The 21451-nt window shown below is 34.0% G+C and overlaps 2 protein-coding genes across 2 annotated transcripts; both read right to left on the bottom strand.

Moving 5' to 3' along the window:
• Positions 1–5055: 5055 nt before the first annotated feature.
• Positions 5056–11928, bottom strand: LOC146146846 (uncharacterized). The gene is made up of 11 exons (XM_083387115.1): positions 11810–11928; positions 10247–10276; positions 10071–10100; positions 9710–9748; positions 8433–9472; positions 8303–8362; positions 8080–8133; positions 7687–7734; positions 6889–6939; positions 6448–6621; positions 5056–5173 (listed from the first exon to the last, which is right to left on the bottom strand). The coding sequence occupies exons 1-11, from the start codon at positions 11926–11928 to the stop codon at positions 5157–5159; spliced, it is 1662 nt and encodes a 553-aa protein (XP_083243241.1). The 3' UTR covers positions 5056–5156.
• Positions 11929–15399: 3471 nt separating this feature from the next.
• LOC146146845 (retinol dehydrogenase 7-like) lies at positions 15400–20997 on the bottom strand. Its single transcript, XM_083387114.1, has 8 exons — positions 20889–20997; positions 20705–20754; positions 18750–18915; positions 17897–18055; positions 17642–17744; positions 16800–16963; positions 15840–16012; positions 15400–15480 (listed from the first exon to the last, which is right to left on the bottom strand). Exons 1-8 carry the CDS (start codon positions 20995–20997, stop codon positions 15400–15402), a joined length of 1005 nt encoding a protein of 334 aa, XP_083243240.1.
• Positions 20998–21451: the final 454 nt, after the last annotated feature.

Genomic DNA, 21451 nt, shown 5'->3' with positions numbered 1-21451 from the left:
AATATTGGGCTAAGGTCCTTAAACTTTCGTTGGAGAGAGTGCTACAGTGCAGAGGGCGACTTCTGTTCTGTAAAAGACCCAAAATGGATTAGAAAACTAGAATTATTTAGTTGTCCAAGTCTAGTAGAAACTCGCCATTGCTTAGCTTATGTATTTAAAAAAAAAACGAGGGCCGGATTAAAGTGATTGGCGTGCCGCGGGCTGTATATGGACTTTACTTAAGTCTTTCAGACAAATGAGTAGACTTGGACTTAAGTTGATCAGTCAAACGACTTGGGCAGAAGGTATAAAAACAAAATCATTTAAGATAAAGTTAGGTTATTCATCTTAATTTTGGCACGTAAACATCAGCTTGCTGCATGTGGGATTTTTGGTATTTTTTAGTTGCGTTACTGTTCATAATCGGAAAAAATTACCGAAAATTGGACGGTTTACCAACTGTTAGTGACATTACAAATGAATTGTTTTAACAATAACTTGACTTTGTCAACTGACGACTTGGACTGGGACCTGACTTTTAAGTTTTAAAAATACTTAACTTAAGTTATTCTACAAATGACTTTACTGGGACTTGAGTCAATTCAAAATGTCTTGTTGACAAAACTGCTTACTGCGTATACTCCAAATCCTGATGACATTTTGCAATCGTAAGCAAATGACTACAAACAAATAAATTAAACTATATATACCTTACTGCTCGCTGGCAGGCGAACAGTGGAATAAACTGTGCTATCGCAAAACATGGAAACGACTTTAGGGGAATTCAAAGGATTTCCGTTGTAATGCTCATATATAGCTATCAGTGTACTTTATGTTAAACTTTAACCGATTTTGTTTTTATGCTCAAAGTCAAGGTTACAACGAAAAGCCAGACGCAAAGTAAGAAACAATCATTTACTAAAAGGGCTTTTATAGTAACCTTATGACGGGCTTCCAGTAAAAAAACACATTCCCGTCGCCTACTCAAGTAAAGTAAATATGACCCTGAACTTCGGTGGCAGACTAGACGACTTCTTTTAAAACTGCGGTGAGATGTCCAAAGTAACGGCGTGATTTATTTGTGCCGTGAGACTATACCAGGTATAGGCTATATATCGCGGAATTGCCAGAGGTTCTTTTTTATAAAGGTTCATTTTTTTGTAATGGTTCATAAATTTACTTACGCATTATGATCTTATGCAATAGGTTAATAACCATGGTGTAACTTTATGAACTTTACTTAATATTTAATTTTTTTAACCTATAACGTTACGTTTTATTGCCCAAAGCCATATTTCGAATTAGTTACCATTTTACCACCAGGCGACTTGCGGGTTCAAAACATATAATAATGGTTGAACGAATATACCAAAGCGGAAAAGGAGACTATACACGCGCGCGATTGCATTGGCCAAGTCAAGGTCAAAGATCTAAAATAAACCTCAATAAAGACGTTAAATTTTTTTGTTAAAACGTGATTTTTTTTATAGTAAAAGATGGAAAACAATGGCGTGCTACGTGAAAAAATACCTTTGTATATGTTTAACTTGCCCAATTTTTTATTCTCGATAGTGCGATGAGACGCACGGCGCATTCTGGCTAATCTGTTTTCAGCAAAAACGGGCTAGACACAGATTTTATTCCTTTACACATTTTTTACTATGTTTTTAGCAGAACTGATGTACAATTTTAAATCCGCGCTACCTTTGTATGAAACTGAGATATATGTGCCTGGGTTGCAAACTAAACATTATGCTTCCTATTCAAATTCTAAAATTTCGGAAGCATGGATATTTTACTTGTATTTCACTCGTGAATTTACATTTTCTATTAGAAATAAATTTTAAATTTAAAAAAACTCAGCTCAAATATTTAAAAGAGATAATGCTTATTATACCGGTTCGTCTAATGAACAGCAGCATTGGCCAGATCAAAAAATAAATTGTGTATAGTCAAATAATTAGACTTTAAACAACTTAAGACAAGTGTGTTTTCACAGTAGGTTTAGCGGTAGGCAAATGATGTTTACCTGCAACGCCATATTTGATAAAAAATTATAGAATCTTGCTTGTTTAGAGTTTGCCATCATTTAACTTGCAGTACAAAAATGAAAAAATATGCTGGGTAAAAGTCTCTAACTTACTAAACTAGAACGCAAAAACTATTTTCAAAAGCGTAAACAAAATGATTAAACAGCCTGGTAGCGTGTGAAGAAACAATGAACCGTAGTTGCAAACAATGAACAGTATTTACAAACAATGAGTAGTATTTGCAATCGCGAGTTACTCTCTGTGAATATTTGAGCTATTTATTAAACAGTACAAAAATTAAAAAAATTTTTGGTATTAGAAAATATCGTTTTCAATATTGTAAAGGACTTCATCCATAAGACCAAAGTGACAACAATATCAACGTCGGAATAAGACCAAAATAGCACTAATACAATAGTCGTAATACAAAAAATCAATGTAATGACTAAACCCGTTGGAATAAGACCTAAATGGCCAGAATCAGGGCTATACAACAATTACTTAAAAAGATGTGTGACATGCTTAGCCAAGTGTTGTGTGCTATAGTGGATTTGAATATTTTGTCGTAGCATTTCAAAAACCTCACACAACATTGGTTGCAAGTTAACTCCAATGGGCGCGCGTGCGACTTTTCACAAAACCTCTTAAGACGCAAAAGACTAAAACGATTTTTCGACATTTAAAAGACCATAACCTGCATGACCGTAAAAATCAAGTAATCGATGACCACAAGAGAACGATTTAGCACCAGGATTACATATTTGTTTCAAATATGACGCTAATCGATTCATTGCCGCATTCACACAGGTGGTTTCCTCATAAGGTTTTATTGGCAGGCATTGTCGAAAAACATTTTTTCATTAGAGGCTAAAAGCATATTGAAGACCAGCTGCCAATGCTATTGTTGTTTTACTATTAGGCTATAACAGGGGTTCTTAAACTGGGGTCCATGGAACCCTTGGGGGTCCGTGAATTAGTTTTAGGGGGTCCATGAAAGACAAATTGAAACATTAGTGTATATTTAAAAAGTAATCATTTTTCAAAGAAAGCAGTTTAGTTAAAAACCAAACGGTTTTGCACTGACTGTATTAAAACTTCATTTCACTTTATCAGTTTTTAGAACGAAATCAACAGATTTATGAAGTTTATTTGTAATGTGACGTCAATTTTTGACGTCATTTTTTGAAATTTTTTGCCTATCGTGGTCCACGCGAAGCCAAAAAAAAATTTAGGGGTCCGCGGTCAAAAAAGTTTAAGAACCCCTGGGCTATAAGCTATCCGATCATTACGAAACACGAAAAAACACATAATATGAAATTTATTTTACCGAACGTGATCAGGGAATTTAAATGTCGTACCAGGCTACCCTATTTAACCTGGGCAACGACGGGTATTTCGTCTAGTATCTAATTAAAGAACCTTTTTCTGTCAAATTCCTGTAATATTACGGCTGAAAGATTTAATAGTTTGCTACATAATATAATACCATTTCAATATAACAGTGATTTCGTTTCATTTCAGGATAACAGATAATTACCGCGAGCGGTCAAAAACAAAGAATAAAAAGCCAAATAAAGAATAAATTGCAAAATAATTTAGATTTCATTTCATTATAAGTTTCTTTAAACTATTGAGAGGCTTAAAAACGTGGTAGACTCTACTATAATATCATGTTCTTGTGTATACTTCATATAGGCCATACATCAGCATCGACGAATTGCAGTGTTTGCAGTGTTACCCCCAACCTCCTTTTTAACGGCCTAAACGGAATTTGTTTTCTTGTTTTTTACAACTAGCATGAACATTGAAAGCATGAACATTGAGCCTTACTGATGTAATTTTGCGTTGCAGTTCTTATCTCCGTTACTTTGCGACTTCCTTTTCTGTTTATATAACGTTCTAAAACGTCCGAGCGTATATATAGTGACTCGTTTTTATCTTAGCCTCACTTACTGCACTGATGATGGCAAAAGAAATTGCCGAAACGTTTGCTAATAAAAGAATGAATCTTTTATCTATTATTTGGGCCACTCTCTTTCTACTGAACATTGAAATTGATTTGAAAAACTTTTATTTTCAAATAACTTAAAGATCAAACAGCCTTTTTATTATGCTGCTTGTAACATTGACCACAAGCAGCTATCCAAACGCATACAACAAAAAAATATTTGCAGCGCTCATAGCGCAATCCACATATTCAACTTTCACACAAATTGTACACTTTCCGCAACCTATTGCACAGCATCCACAACACATTTTTGCAGTTTTGTTTTGTTGATAGTTAACAGTCGTTTGGAATTATTTCCGCTTTCTGCTTCCGTCAAGTTGTCAGTCATCGAATTTAATGAATTGTTGAAAAATTATGAACTAGCTAGTAACTAACTGTTACCAGTCACTGCAGCAATTGTTCTTAAAACTATAGCACAACAGAAGGCTATCGTTTAAGGCAGTTTTAATCGGGGGGAGTTGGAATTTGCTTTACGGTCAAAAAGACCGATTTTTTTAAGGTTAACTTTTGTAAGGCTGATAGTACTACAGATCCAGTCACGGTATAAAACAGTTCTATTAAATGGTTATACGTACTAAAAGCACAACCGAATCATTTTTTTTTACCTAAAACTATCCATACAAGTTAGTAAAGAACGAATAAATAAAGTCAAGTAGAAAGAACTGTCAGTATAGCGACAATCACCTTAATGTTGACCCTTGTAAAATCTGTCTTGTGTGCTTGCGTTTTTCCTTTGCGAGTAGTTTTATTTTTTAGTGTTAAATATATGAAGGACGTCGAAACAGGATAGGCGGGCATGTTTGTTTTGATCTTTTAATTGCACTGTGTGCTCCGAATATTAAAATTCATCGATCTCTGATTCGATAACTGTCCACATGTTTTTGTAGCCAATCAAAGCAAAGCATCATAGCTTTATTTTTTTTTAAAAAAGCACATTGCCGTTTTTTGAAAACAATTCGTAAATAATACGTCATGGGTCTGAAGAAATTTATTATGAAAAAGGACAAAAAGATACATTTGAAATTTCGTAGAACATGAAAGCATAATAGGCATACAAACAAGAACAAAAAAATGTTAGAACAGCTTCTTCTTGGGTTTGGGTGTAAGGGGAGTAGCTAATTTCGTATCAGAATGGTGAGCTACCGTACTTTTGTGTCTGTAGATATACAATAAATAAAAAGTAAATTAAGCGAACAAACGGTGTAAATAAAAGGTTTATTTTCTACCAACGATTTTGGTTTATCAAAAAAAAACTTAATTTAATCTGAACTATACTTCCACGAAATATTTGCCCACATACATTTAGTGCGTAAAACTTGGCATGAAAACATTTTGCGCCATTTATTTGGCGATGTAAGGTATAGCAGTCCTCGTATGACTTATCTCAGCGGTTCCAAAACTGGGGTCCGCAGAGTAGTTTCAGAGGGGCCGCAAGGAGAATTAGCCTGTAAGATTTTAACATTAGGATAGAGCCAATGTTTTTAAACCTTATATATGTGTCATGGTGTATCTTGGGACATCATAAAGCATCTGTTATGCTGTACCACCCGCTATCAGCAAATCGTTCGCATTAATCGATTGAAAGTTGTTACATTAGAAAGAATTGCGACTGCACTAGTGCACCACAAGAAATATGGGTACCCTTGGATTTTTATAGGGCCGCGAAATATCAAAATAATTGCAACGGGTTAACCAGGCAAAATTTTTGAAAAAGTTGGGAAACCGCTGCCTTATCTGGTAGTAGATTGGCGTAACAGGGAGATATTATTACCGAGTAAAATAAAGGTAGAAAACTGAGAACATGTAAATTTGTGCATTAGCGAAGGCGATTAAGTTTTCCGAAGCGCATTTTAGATGTACATCGCTTAATGCCGGAGACGTCAATTAACGACAACATCCGCTGATTAAATTATCGCTTTCACAAATATCACGATTGTTTTTTATCCGTCCTGACAACATTTTGAGTTATGTGTTAAAAATTGGTGGCTTTGAAAAACGGCTGTGACTTGTGGTCTTACTCTCAGGGGGTAATGGGTTTTATTATTATTTTTTTGATGACTAAGTGCACATAAGCTTCCAAAAATGACTTTACAAATATGACGATTGTTTTTTATCAGTGCTAACAACATTTTAAGTTATTTGTTAAAAAAGGGTTTCTTTGAGGAAACGGCTGTGACTTGTGGGCTTTTGCTTGGGGCGCAAATCGTTTTATTATTTTTTTTGATGGCTAAGTGCACAACAATAGTGAAACAGTGGTTGCACGGGGGAAACAAGGGCCATTTTATAGGCCTGACTACATGAAAAAAAATTCGGAAACACCGATAGGCTCGCGCGGCAAAGCTTACAATTAAGCAATTTATTACCAGGACACAGAATGCTGTTTTTACCAAAAGTCATTATTTTAATTTCCTTGCAAAACTACTCTCACACCTGGGTCAATGATTTGAGCCTGATAAAAGTTGTCGTTACATTCTGCTTTGATGATATCTCCAACAAATAGGTCAGAGAAGGAGGTACAAGTGATATCATTAAGTTTAATTGATTGCGGGTTGAAAATCAATTTTTCTAGATCATCTTCCGCAAACTTGACTTTTACGAAATGATCTGGTTTATAAATTATAAAAAAAAAATTGTATGTCAAAAATCAAAATCATAATGATATCTAAATAGACTACAAGGTTTCAACGTCAGAAAAAATTGATGATAATAAGTAACACATTCCCCCTTACTATGTATGCCAAAAGCAGTTAAAATAAATCGTTGTTAACTAGTTAACTATAATAATTTGACAGCATACACACTGAGAGCAACTTCTAAATTATGTTATTTTATTCTAAAACAAAACCTTAAGGATTAATAATGTTGTGTTACCTCCTGCTTTCTTTAACTTCTTAGCTTCTATTATTGTTGAGGTATTTCCTGCTCTGCTTTCTTTAACTTCTTAGCTTCTATTATTGTTGAGGTATTTCCTGCTAAAAACTCAGATGTTAACAGACATAGATTCAATGGTATGTATCGAAATAAAAATGTCATGACCAAAAATGTGTCAGTCAAGAGCAGTAGTGTATCCAAGGGTTTTGGTGTCCGTTTTATATTTCTTTTGTCAGTGTTCAATTCACCGTTTTTTTTGTCAGTGTTCAATTCACTGTCCAAAATGACAATGTTTTTATGAAATTGAGCATAGGCGCCGAACGTGGGTGTGCCATGCGTTTTTAGACGCACTGAATTTCTAACAAGGCGTCGAAATGCCTGGAATTTAACCCAAGTTATCAATAAATGTGCAAAATTATTTCCTGTAGCACAGTTTTAGTTCACCAAAAGTGTTAAAAACTTCGGCTCACATTTTGTAATTAATAATTGAGCACGTTGAAAATAACGCCCTAGAATTTTGAAAGTTCGACACCTATGAAATTGACAAGCATTTAAAATAATGCGAAACCAAAAGCAAAATGCTTTCTTTCGTTTTTTGTTTGGCCCTGCTTCAACGGTAGAATTTTCTCTGAACTTCTGTCAGACAAAAATTCGGGAACCCAATTTTTAGGTATATGGACAATGGACATGCCCCTGGTCAAGACTGTCACATAAAATTAGGTTCAATGTATTAGTACATTAAACCCAATGCTAGAATTTGCATTACAAGAAACGGTAAAATGATAAAATAATATATACCTCGAGTGAAGCTAATGTCCATGGATGTATCATCTTCGTCATTTGATGCTGAAATATATGGTCAAAAAATATACCTTTATAAGGAAAACTATTTACAAAGTAGAACATAAATTGCAGTAGAAATGCAAACATGTAAGGCAAGACAAAAAAAAGTCACAAAAGAACATCTACTGTTGTTGCCCCATCATTGTCAGAAACCGTAAATTAACTATTAAAACAAAAACTATTTTGAAATAAGCTCCATGCAAAACCCCTGTTTTGCAATAATTTATAATATTTTTTTATAAAATAAAAGAGTATTAGACATGGTCAAACCTGAGAAGCTTTTAAATTTGTTTAACACCATATACATTTAAAAAGATAAAATATTAGTTAAGCGTAAATGACACTTACCCTCTGAATCTGACAGTAAAGGTGGACTCAACGATTGTTGCAGCAATTCAGCATCTAAATCAAAAAATCAGAAAACTAATTCTTACACAAAATATAAAGCAGAGCAAAGTACAACACAAAAAACATTTATATTCAAAATGTGCCTACAAGAAACATTATTTTAACCTTTAAACCACATCTTAAAATTTTCACACCAGAAAACTGAAATAAACTAACAACTTACTTCTGGATTTTTCACCTGTAGTATCAATTGGTCTGTCTTTGTCAGATTCTCTTTCAGCCTCTAAATAGAAAGCACCACAGGTTTAGAACCAAAACGATCAAGAAACAAAACAAACAACACTTTTACTCACCAGCAGCTTTCGTAGGGGCGAACCTATCTGCTTCAACAGCTTTCATGGGGTGTGTTACATTGCAAACTTTGAGTGCTGTTTCAATAGAGTGTCCATCAGCTGTTGTTATAGCATTTTGAAGTTCAACAGGTAGTTTGCACACTTTTGTGGTTATCAATTTTCGGACCTCTGTTGGGGAAACTTCCATTCCCATCGCTTTCCGTGCCTCTTTCTTAAAATACTTACAAAACGTTGAGTCCTCCAGCTTTGCGTCATCACGAGAAAGTGAAGGGAACATGTAGGAGCTTTCTCCAGGTTTATGATTGTTAAACGCATAAGCGTGGTCCGAGGTTGCCCCTATATCTTTATATTCCGTTTTCGACACCACAATGCATCCATGTAGATTCATCTCCGTATGCTCACCGACCAAAATGGAATAATTTCCCTGTTCAGTTAGTTCTGCCGACCTGTATTCATTTCTTTTCATGCCAAGTAAAACGCCATCTCTGCAACCCAGGCGAAAAATGATTCGGACAAAAATGTTACCATACAAAGTCTCCAATTCCTTTTTTTCAATTGCACCCATGCTCTTTTTTCGTATGAAACTGATGTCAGTACCGTATTTGTCTTCGTATTCGATTATCGCTCTGTGTGGTTTTGGTAGATTTTTAAGGTTTCGCCTATTTTTTTCGTTTACAAAATAGTTCTGCTTTTCTTTTGCTGGTTGTAATCTTCTGTGCCACTTTTGAATCATTTGTTTTAATTTTTTAGATTTCAAATTACACCTTTTCTTTAAATAAGAAAATCTGCAATTGATAACATCAGCTTCCTTGCCATGTTTCAATTTACAATGTTCAACTATAAACTTTACTACAATTCCACAATAGCAACATTTGTATCCACGATATGATCTGTACTTGCCCAACCCTTTTTCCTTTGCCATGTTATCATACATAAATACTTCCTTTGGAACATCAGGGTGGTGACGGCGGTGGTTGGTGACATTCACAAAAGACTTTCCACATTCCGGAAGAGGACAAATCCTTACATTACGTCTGGAACTAGACACCCAACAAAGTTTTCTTTTACTATTTAAGAACAAATTTTACAAGAAAAGGGCACAGCGATAAACCCTTAAATGTAAAATTTATCGGACAGTAAATACTAAATGTTTTTGTTATATGTTACGCTTCAAAAATGAAAAAAATAATAATTAACTCCAAAACAATTTCTGCATTTCAAAAAAATGATATGTTTACACGTGCTAGTAAGTTAAGCTAAAACAAATAAACACCTACTTCTTTTGTCTGTTGGTGATTTTATGCTCGCTTGATGAACTACAAAAAAAACATGAAAGCTACTATACACAGCATTAAACATTTTCTTTAAAGAAATGTAGTATTGCAAAGTTCACATAAACCAAATAATTTCGTTCTGATACAACATTAATACTGATACAATATTTCAGAAACTGATACAAGATTTAGGATTAGGCATTCTAAATTTCAAATAAAATTAAAACTAGTCTCATACATTTCACTTTCTGCTTCATATGTTCTTTTATTTTTCAACAACAGTTCAATTTAATAGTACTGATAATGTGTAATTTTCTAATCATTACCCTTAGTAAATATACATTTTAATTAATTAATTTCCTACCGTTTTTTGCACTTGCAGCATTGAAAGCATCTTGAAGATAAATATGACCATAAAATAAGGAATACAAAATATAATAAAATCAGTTAAATTTAAAAAATACAAACCATTAAACCAAAAGCAATATAACTAAGATTAAAGCCAAACATTTTCTTAAATAAATATACTATGTTTTTTACCTGTTTTGACATTCCCAGCAATGGCAGTGCCTGTTAGAAACCATTGAGAATTAATACGGTTTAATTTATAAACTACACTGAACAAAAACCATAAGAAATATAATTTAGCTAAAAAATAAACTCATATTTGTTGTTAGGCAGCAATGCCTAAAAAGTGTCAATAAACAATACAAGCTATAAATGGAGAACTTGTTTAAAAAGCAAAGTATTATACCTTTCATATTCAATCTTTTCATTAATTTTTTTTCTGAAAAACATTGTTAAAATAAGCATAGTTAGTTTCTGAGTAGTTTTCTGAAAAAAATGAATTTTAAGTTTTAAAAATAAAAAAGTATTGTTATTCATTTTAACAATATATTTGAAATATTTAATTTACATTGAAATTTGTTTAAACTTAATTAATACCTATTACAATGTTTTGTTCAACATATTCTATAACGATAAAAACTACCTTTCCATAGATCGACTGGTGGAATCATGATGCTTTCTTTTCTTCATTAACTTTTTTCTGTTTTGATGTGAAAAGAACCTTTTTCTGTTTTGATGTGAAAATATCATTATAACTTTTTTCTTTACTCAACTATATTTTAAGTTTTTAAGGCTGAAATGATTACTTCACTACCAAATGGCAATTAAAACTGAGAAACAAAACTAAGTTGCTAGAACTTTTAAAACGTTTCTCGTATAGTTGATAAAAGAAGGTTTTTTCTTTCCATATGTGGTAGTTACTGATAGCATATTGATATTCAATAAAAGTGCCTTTTCAATTTTAAAAGATTATCAATAAAAAAGTAAGTTCAAAAAGTATTATTTTACTTTCTTGGCATTTGCAATAATTACCATGAGATGGGAAATTTACTATAGCAATAAAAAGCATGTATCTAAATTATATGTAATATTCTTTTTAATCAATGGACACAATATATTTTAAAATTAGAAGAGCAGATCAAAGCAAAACCTGTAAGAAGTTTTGAGAATCTGTAAAATACACATTTCTTTAATACACTTAAACAAAAAAGGAATATTAAGTTAATATTTGTTTATTTCTGCCCAAATTTAGGTACACTGGGATTCAAAACATTTAGGCGCACATTTTTATCAGGGTTTTTTAACCATCGTTTTTAAGATAGAAAAGCTGGTGGTTAAGGTTATAAAGCACTGAGCAGGATGTATTTCTAATTAGATTTCCATTAATGTAATTTAGAGTATAACTGGTAGTGGAATTCCTATTAAAGCCTGCCTCCATTAATTCCTGGGTAACTAATTCCAAAGACTAAAAAAATCAAAAAAATTGTGGTATTTCAAACCTGTGTGAGTAAATGTAATTCTAAACAAAGGGTTAATAAACAACAAATATTTATCTTGTAACTATTACATAAGCCTTCTATAAAACAATTTTAAATGTATTTCCTCTTGGGGGGGATAATAACGTTTTTAGATAGAAATTGTGTTTGCTTAGGATAACAAACAAGGCCAAAGGTCACACTAACAAAGTTCAACCTGAAAACATAGCATATTATTGTTAAGCAACTTCCCTTTGTATCATTAACCTGGTATTACAACCTTTTGTTATACTCGCTGGTTGAACTAGATGAGGAACTATTTGAAACTATTGATGAAGATTCAGATTCTTCACTGACATCAGATGATGATATTAATAAGTATTGTTCCATGTCATCCATTGTGACAAAGATCCTTTCGTTATATTTCACAAAATTTGTGGTAAACCAATAAGGTCCCTGCAAAGTTATTATTTTTTATGTACAATTCAGTTATAATGTTAATGTATTCCGGCGCTGGTCTAGAATCCTACCACACTTTCGTCCGAGGTTTCTATAGCTCTAATATTATTTGGGTTGGGTAAAATATTATTTTTATAAATTTATTGCTTAACCTAGCCAACACCTAACCAGCACCCTAACTAGGGTTCCTCTTTTTCCTGGATTTTTCACTCCCGAGAAACGAGATTAAAAAAAAAAATTCCCGGGAATCCGGACGACGTTATTTGACTTTTCGCATTGGTGTTTTTAAAAAAAAGGCGTAAGAGATTATGACGTTAATAAATATTCCAATTTTCGCTCAGTTTCTGTCTGCAAAAACAACGGGGGTTTTATGCAGCTGTTTATGATTCCAATACGATTGCTTTGAAAGTTCAAACACCAATCATATCGGTTTCCACATTCAGCCTCTTCACTGTGCATGGTCAAATATGGGTAATTTACTACACCACTTGATTAGTGTGATGTCACGATGATGACATGGTAGGGCGTCATAACTGTCATACAACACAAAATAATACAATATACTGGTCCACTAACATTTGTACCAGTTCCATTATGAAACCATGGACCTCTTTCGTATACTAGTGAGACAAATTCGCCCGCATATGTGACAATATGCGAACGCCCGTATATATGAGGTCAGGGTTGCCAGATTAAATTTTGGAAAAAAAAGCCAAACCGCAAATGAAAAAAAGCCAGAAAAGGCCAAACATTAATACTACAAATTTAAAACACATCAAAGGCTATAAATAATACTATAAGTTGAATTGTATGATGACAAATAACCTTTAAGGTTCAACCTTGTGTGATATAGCAACATGACAATCATAACATGTTCACAACATACCAACCAAAATGTTTTTTCGTTTTTTTTTTTCGGAAAAGTTATTCTACGATCTTTAGGGTGTAAATATAATATTTATGAACTGTTTAAGCGACCAATACTTTACGTAACAATTCAAATTTAGGCTTAAAGTATTAGCAATATGGTTTGTATTGCTTGTAATTTCTTTTCAAAATCTAAACCCGAACCAACCAAATCCAACGGGTTGGCGTCGGCGACCGACTGGCATTGATTAAGAAACACTGTGGCCTGGAGAGTGGAGACCTTTCAGAACGATTTATGATTTTAAAAATCAGGCAAGGTAGGGCAGATCTTAAAACGAATATTTTAGAACAAAAAATGAGACCTGTTTATGCAATTTTTACTAGTACAAAAAAGCCAGAAAAAAACAAAAAGCCAACAGAATTTTTTGACACCAACCATGTTCAAAAAGAGCCAAATTTGAAGAATCTGGCGTCAAAAGAGCCAATGGCAACCCTGTATGATACCTACTACTGCCAATAGCTAGTCAGCCAAATAGGGGAGATTTGCTACACAGTATTACGTCATGATGAAATCATAAAATGACGTCATAACTATCAGGCAACACAAATGCTTTATGATTACCACTCAAATATGTTCGAACGCCATTCGGACGTCTTACACCACACAGTATGTTCGTTAGACAAATTCGTCCGTATATGCGACATTGTGCGAACGCCCGTATGTGCGACATCACCGTCCGTATAATATGCGATCTACAGCCGCCCGCGCCCGTATATGAGACATAAACGACCGTATTATGCGACATCGGCTATCAACCCCTTTCATAAATTATCCGAAATCTCTATAGTTCTATATCCTTGGAAATTTTTGTTTCAGTCGTTTTTTACACGCATTTATGGCTGCAGGTATAGGCTAGAATTTTGTTGGTATTCTTTCCTTTAAATTACGCTGAAATTAACAGCTTGTTTTTTTTACAGAAAGCATTAGAGCAAGATGCGCATATTTGTTTGCAGCATAAATTAGCAATATTAGGCTAAGTGGGATTTAAATTAATAATAAAAAGGAATCTTTAGCATTTATAACAATGAAAACTACTAGTGGAAAAGCAAATGCTAGGCCTAGGCTGGAGTAATTCTAAAACTGCAACCCATTTGAGAGAACGCTTAAACAAAACCAAAAATACTAAATCGCCAATATTTTGTAAAAACTCTATAACCATGATTGCCGACATTTTTAATGGTTCTGTAAACAATTCGACCAGGATTACGTATTTGGTTGAATACCACGCCCGTCGCTCAATTGCCGCTTTGAAGCAAGTCGACGATTTACACTGATCATTTTTTTTTTGTCTTAAGGTTTTACTGGTCGGCTATTGTGGAGAATTGTTCAGTCATCCCAAGCCACGATTACGTTTTAATATTATACTTTTGAACGTTATTTTTGGTTAGCGTAAGTTATGGCGTTAGCTACTCTCGCTTAGCTAAATATCTGCAAAATCTATTTGTCTTAAAAAATATATATGATTAAAACTTTAAATTGTGTAATATTAGATTATATATTTCTCTAAACTATTATATTGCAAGCTCTGCTCAAAATACATTCGATCCACTCGGTATCCATCCACTAATGGCGACGCAATATAACGCAATACAAACAAAATCTCGCACAAAGGTATCACGCAGCGCTGAGAAATCGAAGGCTGGAAAATTCACACAAAGGGAAGACGATCCGAGCGGTTATTCCCGCGGCCAAACGCACTAGTCGACAAAACAGGGCAACAATAGTTTACTTGGTGAAAAAAAGTGTAACCTGGTATTTCCTCTCGTATTTTATATAGCCTCAAGACCACATATCATTCCGTTCAAATAAACAAAACACACTTTAAAAGCTTTCGAATCATACTTGAATGCCGTAGCGTATAAAGTTTGGGATAACTGTCTTACATTGTTATCGCGTGCGTCACTCGCTGGTATAAAATGCTCACTAGAGTTTTCAAATGTTATTAAAAAATCCATAATCAAAGATGAAGTATGTCATATTTTACAAATGGGCACTCTTGAATGCGTAAAACAACGAACTGAAAATTGCTATGCATAAAGCCCGCGATATTTCCGTGGTGAACATTTGGGGACAGGAAATTTAACAAATATGTGTTGCGCCCGATTTAATATACGACCCGATGACTTAGATTCCATGCGAAGTACAGTATTGGCTTTTATCACTTCGCTGTTTAATAAAGCGCAAAATGCAGTTTAAAACGTCCTAAATTTCATACTCAAGCTCGATGGCCAATTTAGAAATGCTTTTTTATTTAACAAACAGAAGTTCGGGAGCAAATCCCAACACAAAAAAACTATAATATTCAACAAAAAATATTAGAGGTGTATTTTTTTATAAAACACCAACTTAAAACATAACCAAATAATGTTTAAATATATTTCCATAAGTAAGGCCAATACATGTCATTCCACAATTATAAAAATGTATCTGATTTTAAAATACGAGAAAATATTCGAAACAATTTTGACTTTGAACTTTTTCAATCAGTTGGGAGAACGCACTGCTTGCTCTGGATGCGGCATTGGCAGTTTCGTTAACTTGCGAAATTGGCGCATTCCCCATTCCTGTAAAAAAGTAATTTGACAATGAGTCTTTTTGCGTATATTATAAAGTAAGTTAATCGCTTGTATCACATATGGACTGCTAACTATTCTAGTTAAACATTACTGTAATTTGTACAGGACGCTATTCCTTACATGTGTACATATTTGGTTGTATCACAATATACGCTTTTTTGTTCATAAATTCTTTGTATACAACTTTAGTTTTAGCTACCAGATAGTATAGGCTACGTATTTTCAAATATGCATATCTGTTAACACCTGTGTAAGGATACCCTTTGTGTTTTGATCTTTATTCAACCTTTTGTTATAGTTAGTGTAATTTAAGTGATTATAAAACGTATTTTAACAATGCAAATAACCTGAAAACTCGTGGGAAAGAACGAAAGTGGGCGAAGAATAAATCTCGCGTCGACTCCAACTACATAGCGATCATTAGGCTGAGCAGAAAATAAAGCATGGACGATAGCGTCCGTCACTTGTTGGAGATCGGGTGAAGCCAATTCACCCATCGATTTTTCGATACCTTGACATTCTACCAAAAATACAGTGCTTTTAAAAGGGTTTCTTGCTCATTTTTCTTGGCGGGCTTCTAGAGTCATTTTGACTTATAGTTCTAATAGTTTAATATTTTTAAATTATTTGATTTTACCAACGTTTGGCGGACCAAATGACTTCTATAGTTTTACGTCATTCATATATACGAATAATGGGTTACAACTTACACATAATGCGATTTATATTTAAAAAAAAATGGTAAAAAATATTTATATTTTAATTGTTATACCAAAACAACTTAATATATATCTTGCTGTACGTTTTAAGCAGTAGTTGTAGCCAAAAAAATTACTCTAAAAAAATGCTTTTTTTAAGTTTTAACGTCATTTATGACTTGAAAGTAACTTCAATAAAACAAAGCGGAATGCTTTTGGAAAATAACGGAAATCTAGCCGCAACAAGCAAACTCAAAAATACTAATAAAAACAATATTTATAGCCATTAGAATAATTTCAGATCACATTGCCTTAGAAAAAAGTGTATAACTGTTAATATTTGAAGAAGGGATCTATTTTAAAACTTACAAAATAATATCTAAATTGTATATTTCGATTTTTATTTTAAAAATGCTTTACAAATAAATAGTTGCCTTTCTTACGGTTTTATCGCGTTTTTTACAGTTTCACAGCAATATTTTATTGGATTATAAGCACCGTTTTAGTTTGCAATAAAAAAATTTACACTTGACCTAACTTCACTCCAAACAAAGCCAAAATCTCGGGCACACATTATTGGTCGTCCGTGTGTTTATCATTACACCTTACTGGCCGTCAAGTAGCTCTCTCCGTAGCTTTTCTTAATTTCGTCACTTTGTTCCTTAAAGCGCTTCTTAATGCCTTCGATTTGTTGCGTCACGTTTGTTAAACCTGTTCTAAAGAATGATGGCTCGATCACGTGAGTAGAGATGTTGAACGGACGGAGTTCGAACCTTAAACAGCAAAAAAACATTAATGAGCTTCAATCAAAGTTCGGTTTTGCTTGAACGAAATAATCGGAATAACGAGTCGATGCGGTTAAATCTGTAATCATTTGAATCAAACTACTCAGAATAAAGGTGAAGAAATAATAACGCTAATATTGGTCTTCCAACATTGCCATCTTTTATCCATGTCATAGAACCCAAAGGATCGAAAAAGATCTAAAACAACTTTATTCAATGAAAGAACACTGCAGTTCCGCCAAAAACCGCATCATAAAGTCTGCTAAAAACTGCAAACACCAAAACATACAAAAAAGCTAAATGTAGAAACATTTTGGTTTTGAATATTTGTATTTTAATATGTAAAGCTTTTTTGTTTTTTGTTTGTGTTTGTAAATTTTCGCATAACTGACGATACCGTTTTTGGGCGTAACTACAGTATTCGGTCTTTTAATGAAGTTGTTTTAGATCTTTTTTACCATTTGTGGTTATTTTGGATATACTCAAAGTAAACGTCGAACATTTGTGCTTGTTCGACAGTCAACAAGCACATATATTGTAAAACGTTGCGTCTTGTGCGTTTTATATGCTAAAAAGCATTGGTCAAACTTGTTCCAGGTGTAATGTTTTGGCTACTATATTTTACGCGGGTTCGTGTCTAATGGCAGTTCTTGTTTCTTATCGTACATCAGGCCGTCGGAAAATCCTTCGACTGCAAATTTGGATGCAATGTACGGAACACCGAGTGCAGCGAATCTTCCAGTTATGCTTCCAACGTTCACGATTCGACCTGTCAATACAAACAACGACTGCAAATTTTCAAAAGTCGAAATAAAGGGGTAAGTTTAATCAAGAATCGTATGGAGAATCGTATAGAAGTTTAATGACGAATCGTATCGAGAATTGTATAGATGTTTAATAAAAATCGTATTGCTTAATCACCTTCGCCGCCTTTCTTTAGAAGGGGTAAAAACTTAAGAGTGACGTCAACAGTCCCGAACAGGTTGACTTCAAACACTTGCCGGTAATCTTGCTTATTGTGCCATTCGAACGCATAAAGAGGAGCGGTAATGCCGGCGTTGTTGACGATAGCCCACAGCTCTAAATGAAAGAACGTCCATAATATCACTACTGCACTACTGAATGATAAAGCATTTTAACGAAAAGTAGAATTAAACGAAATTCAATTGCTCGTTTATTTTAACGAAGTTTAAAAATGCAGGTTTCCACTTGTAAATGTAAGCATTTTTCTGTGAAACAATGCATAATTATTTTGTAAATAAATAACGCATCAGACCGTGTGGTTGTGCAGTTTTATGTTTGACAATGATAGCAGTAATGCTACTTATCGTATGATTAATGTTATAATTAAGTTATATATGAATTGAAGTGATCGGAACACTTTTGCAAAAAATTCCGGAGGTGACGGTCACCTTTGCAAAAAACGGAAGTGATCGGAACACTTGCAGAAAATTATAGTCTAAAATGTTTTTTTTTGAGCGACCCGTAAAACTAAAATACTAACGACGTTAGCAAACAGTTTATAAAGAAACATCCAGAAGGAGAATCAGGTGCGGTTAAGAATTGGGTAGCAGGCAAATATTAACTTGGTAATTGGCGCTATATTATAAATAGCGCTATCGCCTCTTGAAACTATAATCGAGCTATATTGCAAATAGCAAAGCCACTGTCCACTAAGGATATTTAAACAATCTATAGCAAAGCGGCGTGGTAAAAAGGCTTTCACGTAATTTTATTTATCCAATCAATCTTTAATTTTCTTATTGAATTATACCAGTATCAGATTTCTCGGCAAGGTCCTTTTGAACGATGGCGACCGCTCTGATTACATCTTCCGTTTTGGTGATGTCAACCTGAATTGCTTTTAACTTGGTGCTGCAATTTCTTTCCAGCTCTTCCACAGATTCTTTCTTTAAGCATCCCGCATATACGAAGACACCCTGGTAAAGCAGGAATCTTAAGCATTATTTACAGCAGAGCGCTAAAAAATTTGGTTTGCTTGGGCCAGGGTAGGCGGGAAATTGTTCGGAGAGGACGTCACAAAAAAAGTAGACTTAAACTAGCTGTTTTAGAGCGAACTCTTGCGCAAAGATAAAACATAAATCCATTCGAAATACATCCAAGGAGAAATTGCTGATGGTGTTTTATGCTAATTGCCTTTCTCCAAAAAATTCATTCAACAATTCAAATTTTACACAAATGTTTTAGTTTGACCTTTGTGCACCACCAAAAGCTAGCCTATGCGCGAAGTTCCCCAGTTTAAGAACCCCTTTTACAAAAGTAAAAGCGTATACAGAGTATTATGTAATAAAAACATATGAGATGTAGTGTTCCTCAACATGATTTACAAAGTCTAAAACAGGGGTCGGCAACCTTTTTTTAGTCGCGGGCCAAAACCAAACTCAGAAAGGTCTTGCGGGCCGCACAAAATGATAATAATTTCGAATGAGCTCGGATATTTTTTGCAAACGTGTTTAATTTAATTTACAGAGGCAGTAAAGTGTCAACGCAAAGCGTGAAAATAAAACGTTTGTTTGGTTTGAAATTTGACTTCACACGTTCGTCATCCATACTACTAATGAAAAGTATAATAAAACTACTTTGAGAGAACGCGATAACATTTAAATTTATAGCTCAGTGTTTGTTAACCCTTTTTAAGTCAAGGCGCACCTGGCGATCGAAGCGAGCGATTTTTTTTGGGGGGTATACCGGTATTTCTTTAAATTATTTGCATGTTTTTATTACATTGCCGAAAAAAAAAAAAAAAAAAAATATATATATATATATATATATATATATACAAAAAATCAGTAAAAAACAAAAGAGTTTTTTTTTAAATAAACAAGAAAGTATAGATCGCCTACATAGTGAAACATAATTCATTTTGACAAAGATTGGCATGAAAAAATACACAGAGTGTCTCAAATTCAATTATCATTCTAGCCCTTTTGTGCCGAACTAGAGCGTTTGTCCGCGGAAATAGCCGTTCCGATCGGTTAACCGCGTACTCGGTTTCCGTGAGGATAAGACTTGTGTGGCTTTTGCAGCCTCGGCTTTCTCAGCGCTGTGTGATACCTTTGTGTGCGATTTTAATGGTTTTGTATTGTGTGGTAACTTTGTCTTTAATTGTCGGGTGAATACCAGGAGAATCACACGCATTTTAAGACAGTTTGTAATCTTCTTGTTAGAGACAAGCTGTGGCCTAATGCGAGCACTTTGGCATGTGTGTTTGACTTACACTGATTGTCGTACTGTTCAAATAAAGGTCTTGCTCGGAACCGTAAAGTCAATCGTTATCGTTTGCACTTTGCAGCTACTTTAGGGACCTTGTCCCGATCAGTCGGCGACACATAGAAAAAATTATTTACAACAACGACCGTTTAAAATCTTACCCTATGGGGGACGATCATTTTGTCATGGCAACATTTATTCAATACCCTTGCTTTAAAGAACCAAAAATATTTCTTATACACACAAAAAGCACCCGGGTGTAAACCAATTGATAAACTTATGGAGCGATTTTAAAGAACAATTAGGCTAGTCAGTTTTACTGACACTATTTACGTCACTTCATACTTTCTCAGACAGATATGTGCATACATACAGCTTTAACATAATATACACGAATATAATTGCGTATACGATCCAGCGAAGCCGTAATTTACGTTTGATTTAAGCACGGGTGAACTATAAATACATATAAAGTGGAATGCGTTGTCAGGTTCTCACCATTTTGTCAAGACTCTCAGCCAGATTTCTTCCAAATCCGGTGTCACAACCTGCAGAACGGTAGTAAATGGTTAAGCACTACAGTATAAGGATTTTCCAAATAATCATCGTATAAATGTATAAATTCATATATATATATACAACATATGTATATCACATTTTACCACATGTAAACATAACTTGCCTGTGACGAACACATGTCTGCCACTTATTCCTTTAACGCGCTTTCTTTGCCTGATTTTCCACCAGACGAAAAGTCCGGCGAATAGAGCAACATAATTCCAGCCATTCATATTAAACAACATGTTCGATAAAAGAAACAGGCTTTCTCTGGTGGCGAATAGAGGGATAGTGTATATCCAAGCAGTGTTAAACAGTCCCTCAAAGAGTCGTTTGTTAAGTTAATCCCTTACCAAATCAATTCTTTAATCTAGGAAAGACCTGGTATTAATTTTCCCCTGTGCAACGCAAAAACATTACTCATAAACACTTATTTCCCTGACGTATGGCTTCTAAAAACCTAATTTAAAGCATTTGTAGCAACTTTATTACGGACTATAGCATATTCTTGTGCAGTCAAAGAAAGCAAGTTCAGTTGGTGAAAGCATTCCACCGTGAGCAAGCAAAGCCATACATACCTTTGGACTATACATATTTTAAATTTTGACACAAATCCTATACTGGTATACTAGCTACAGCTTTATTGACGTTGACATAAAAAATGTTAAACACAAGCGAATTTTGTTT

Source organism: Ascidiella aspersa, chromosome 4 (assembly GCF_963924565.1).
Source record: "Ascidiella aspersa chromosome 4, kaAscAspe10.2, whole genome shotgun sequence".
Classification (NCBI taxonomy): domain Eukaryota; kingdom Metazoa; phylum Chordata; class Ascidiacea; order Phlebobranchia; family Ascidiidae; genus Ascidiella; species Ascidiella aspersa.
The sequence above is the reverse complement of the archived record's forward strand: the minus strand, read 5'-3'. Positions and strand labels throughout refer to the sequence as shown.

Excerpts from the sequence above, each read along its gene's own strand:
- LOC146146846 (XM_083387115.1), bottom strand. The coding sequence starts at position 11,928 with ATGGATGACATGGAACAATACTTATTAATATCATCATCTGATGTCAGT. Across the intron at positions 10,101-10,246 it reads TGCTGGGAATGTCAAAACAG|ATGCTTTCAATGCTGCAAGT; the intron begins GTAAAAAACATA and ends TTTATCTTCAAG. Across the intron at positions 9,473-9,709 it reads ATCACCAACAGACAAAAGAA|TTCCAGACGTAATGTAAGGA; the intron begins GTAGGTGTTTAT and ends TTGGGTGTCTAG.
- LOC146146845 (XM_083387114.1), bottom strand. The coding sequence starts at position 20,997 with ATGAATGGCTGGAATTATGTTGCTCTATTCGCCGGACTTTTCGTCTGG. Across the intron at positions 20,755-20,888 it reads CAGACATGTGTTCGTCACAG|GTTGTGACACCGGATTTGGA; the intron begins GCAAGTTATGTT and ends ACCGTTCTGCAG. Across the intron at positions 16,013-16,799 it reads AGAGAGCTACTTGACGGCCA|AATGTCAAGGTATCGAAAAA; the intron begins GTAAGGTGTAAT and ends TATTTTTGGTAG.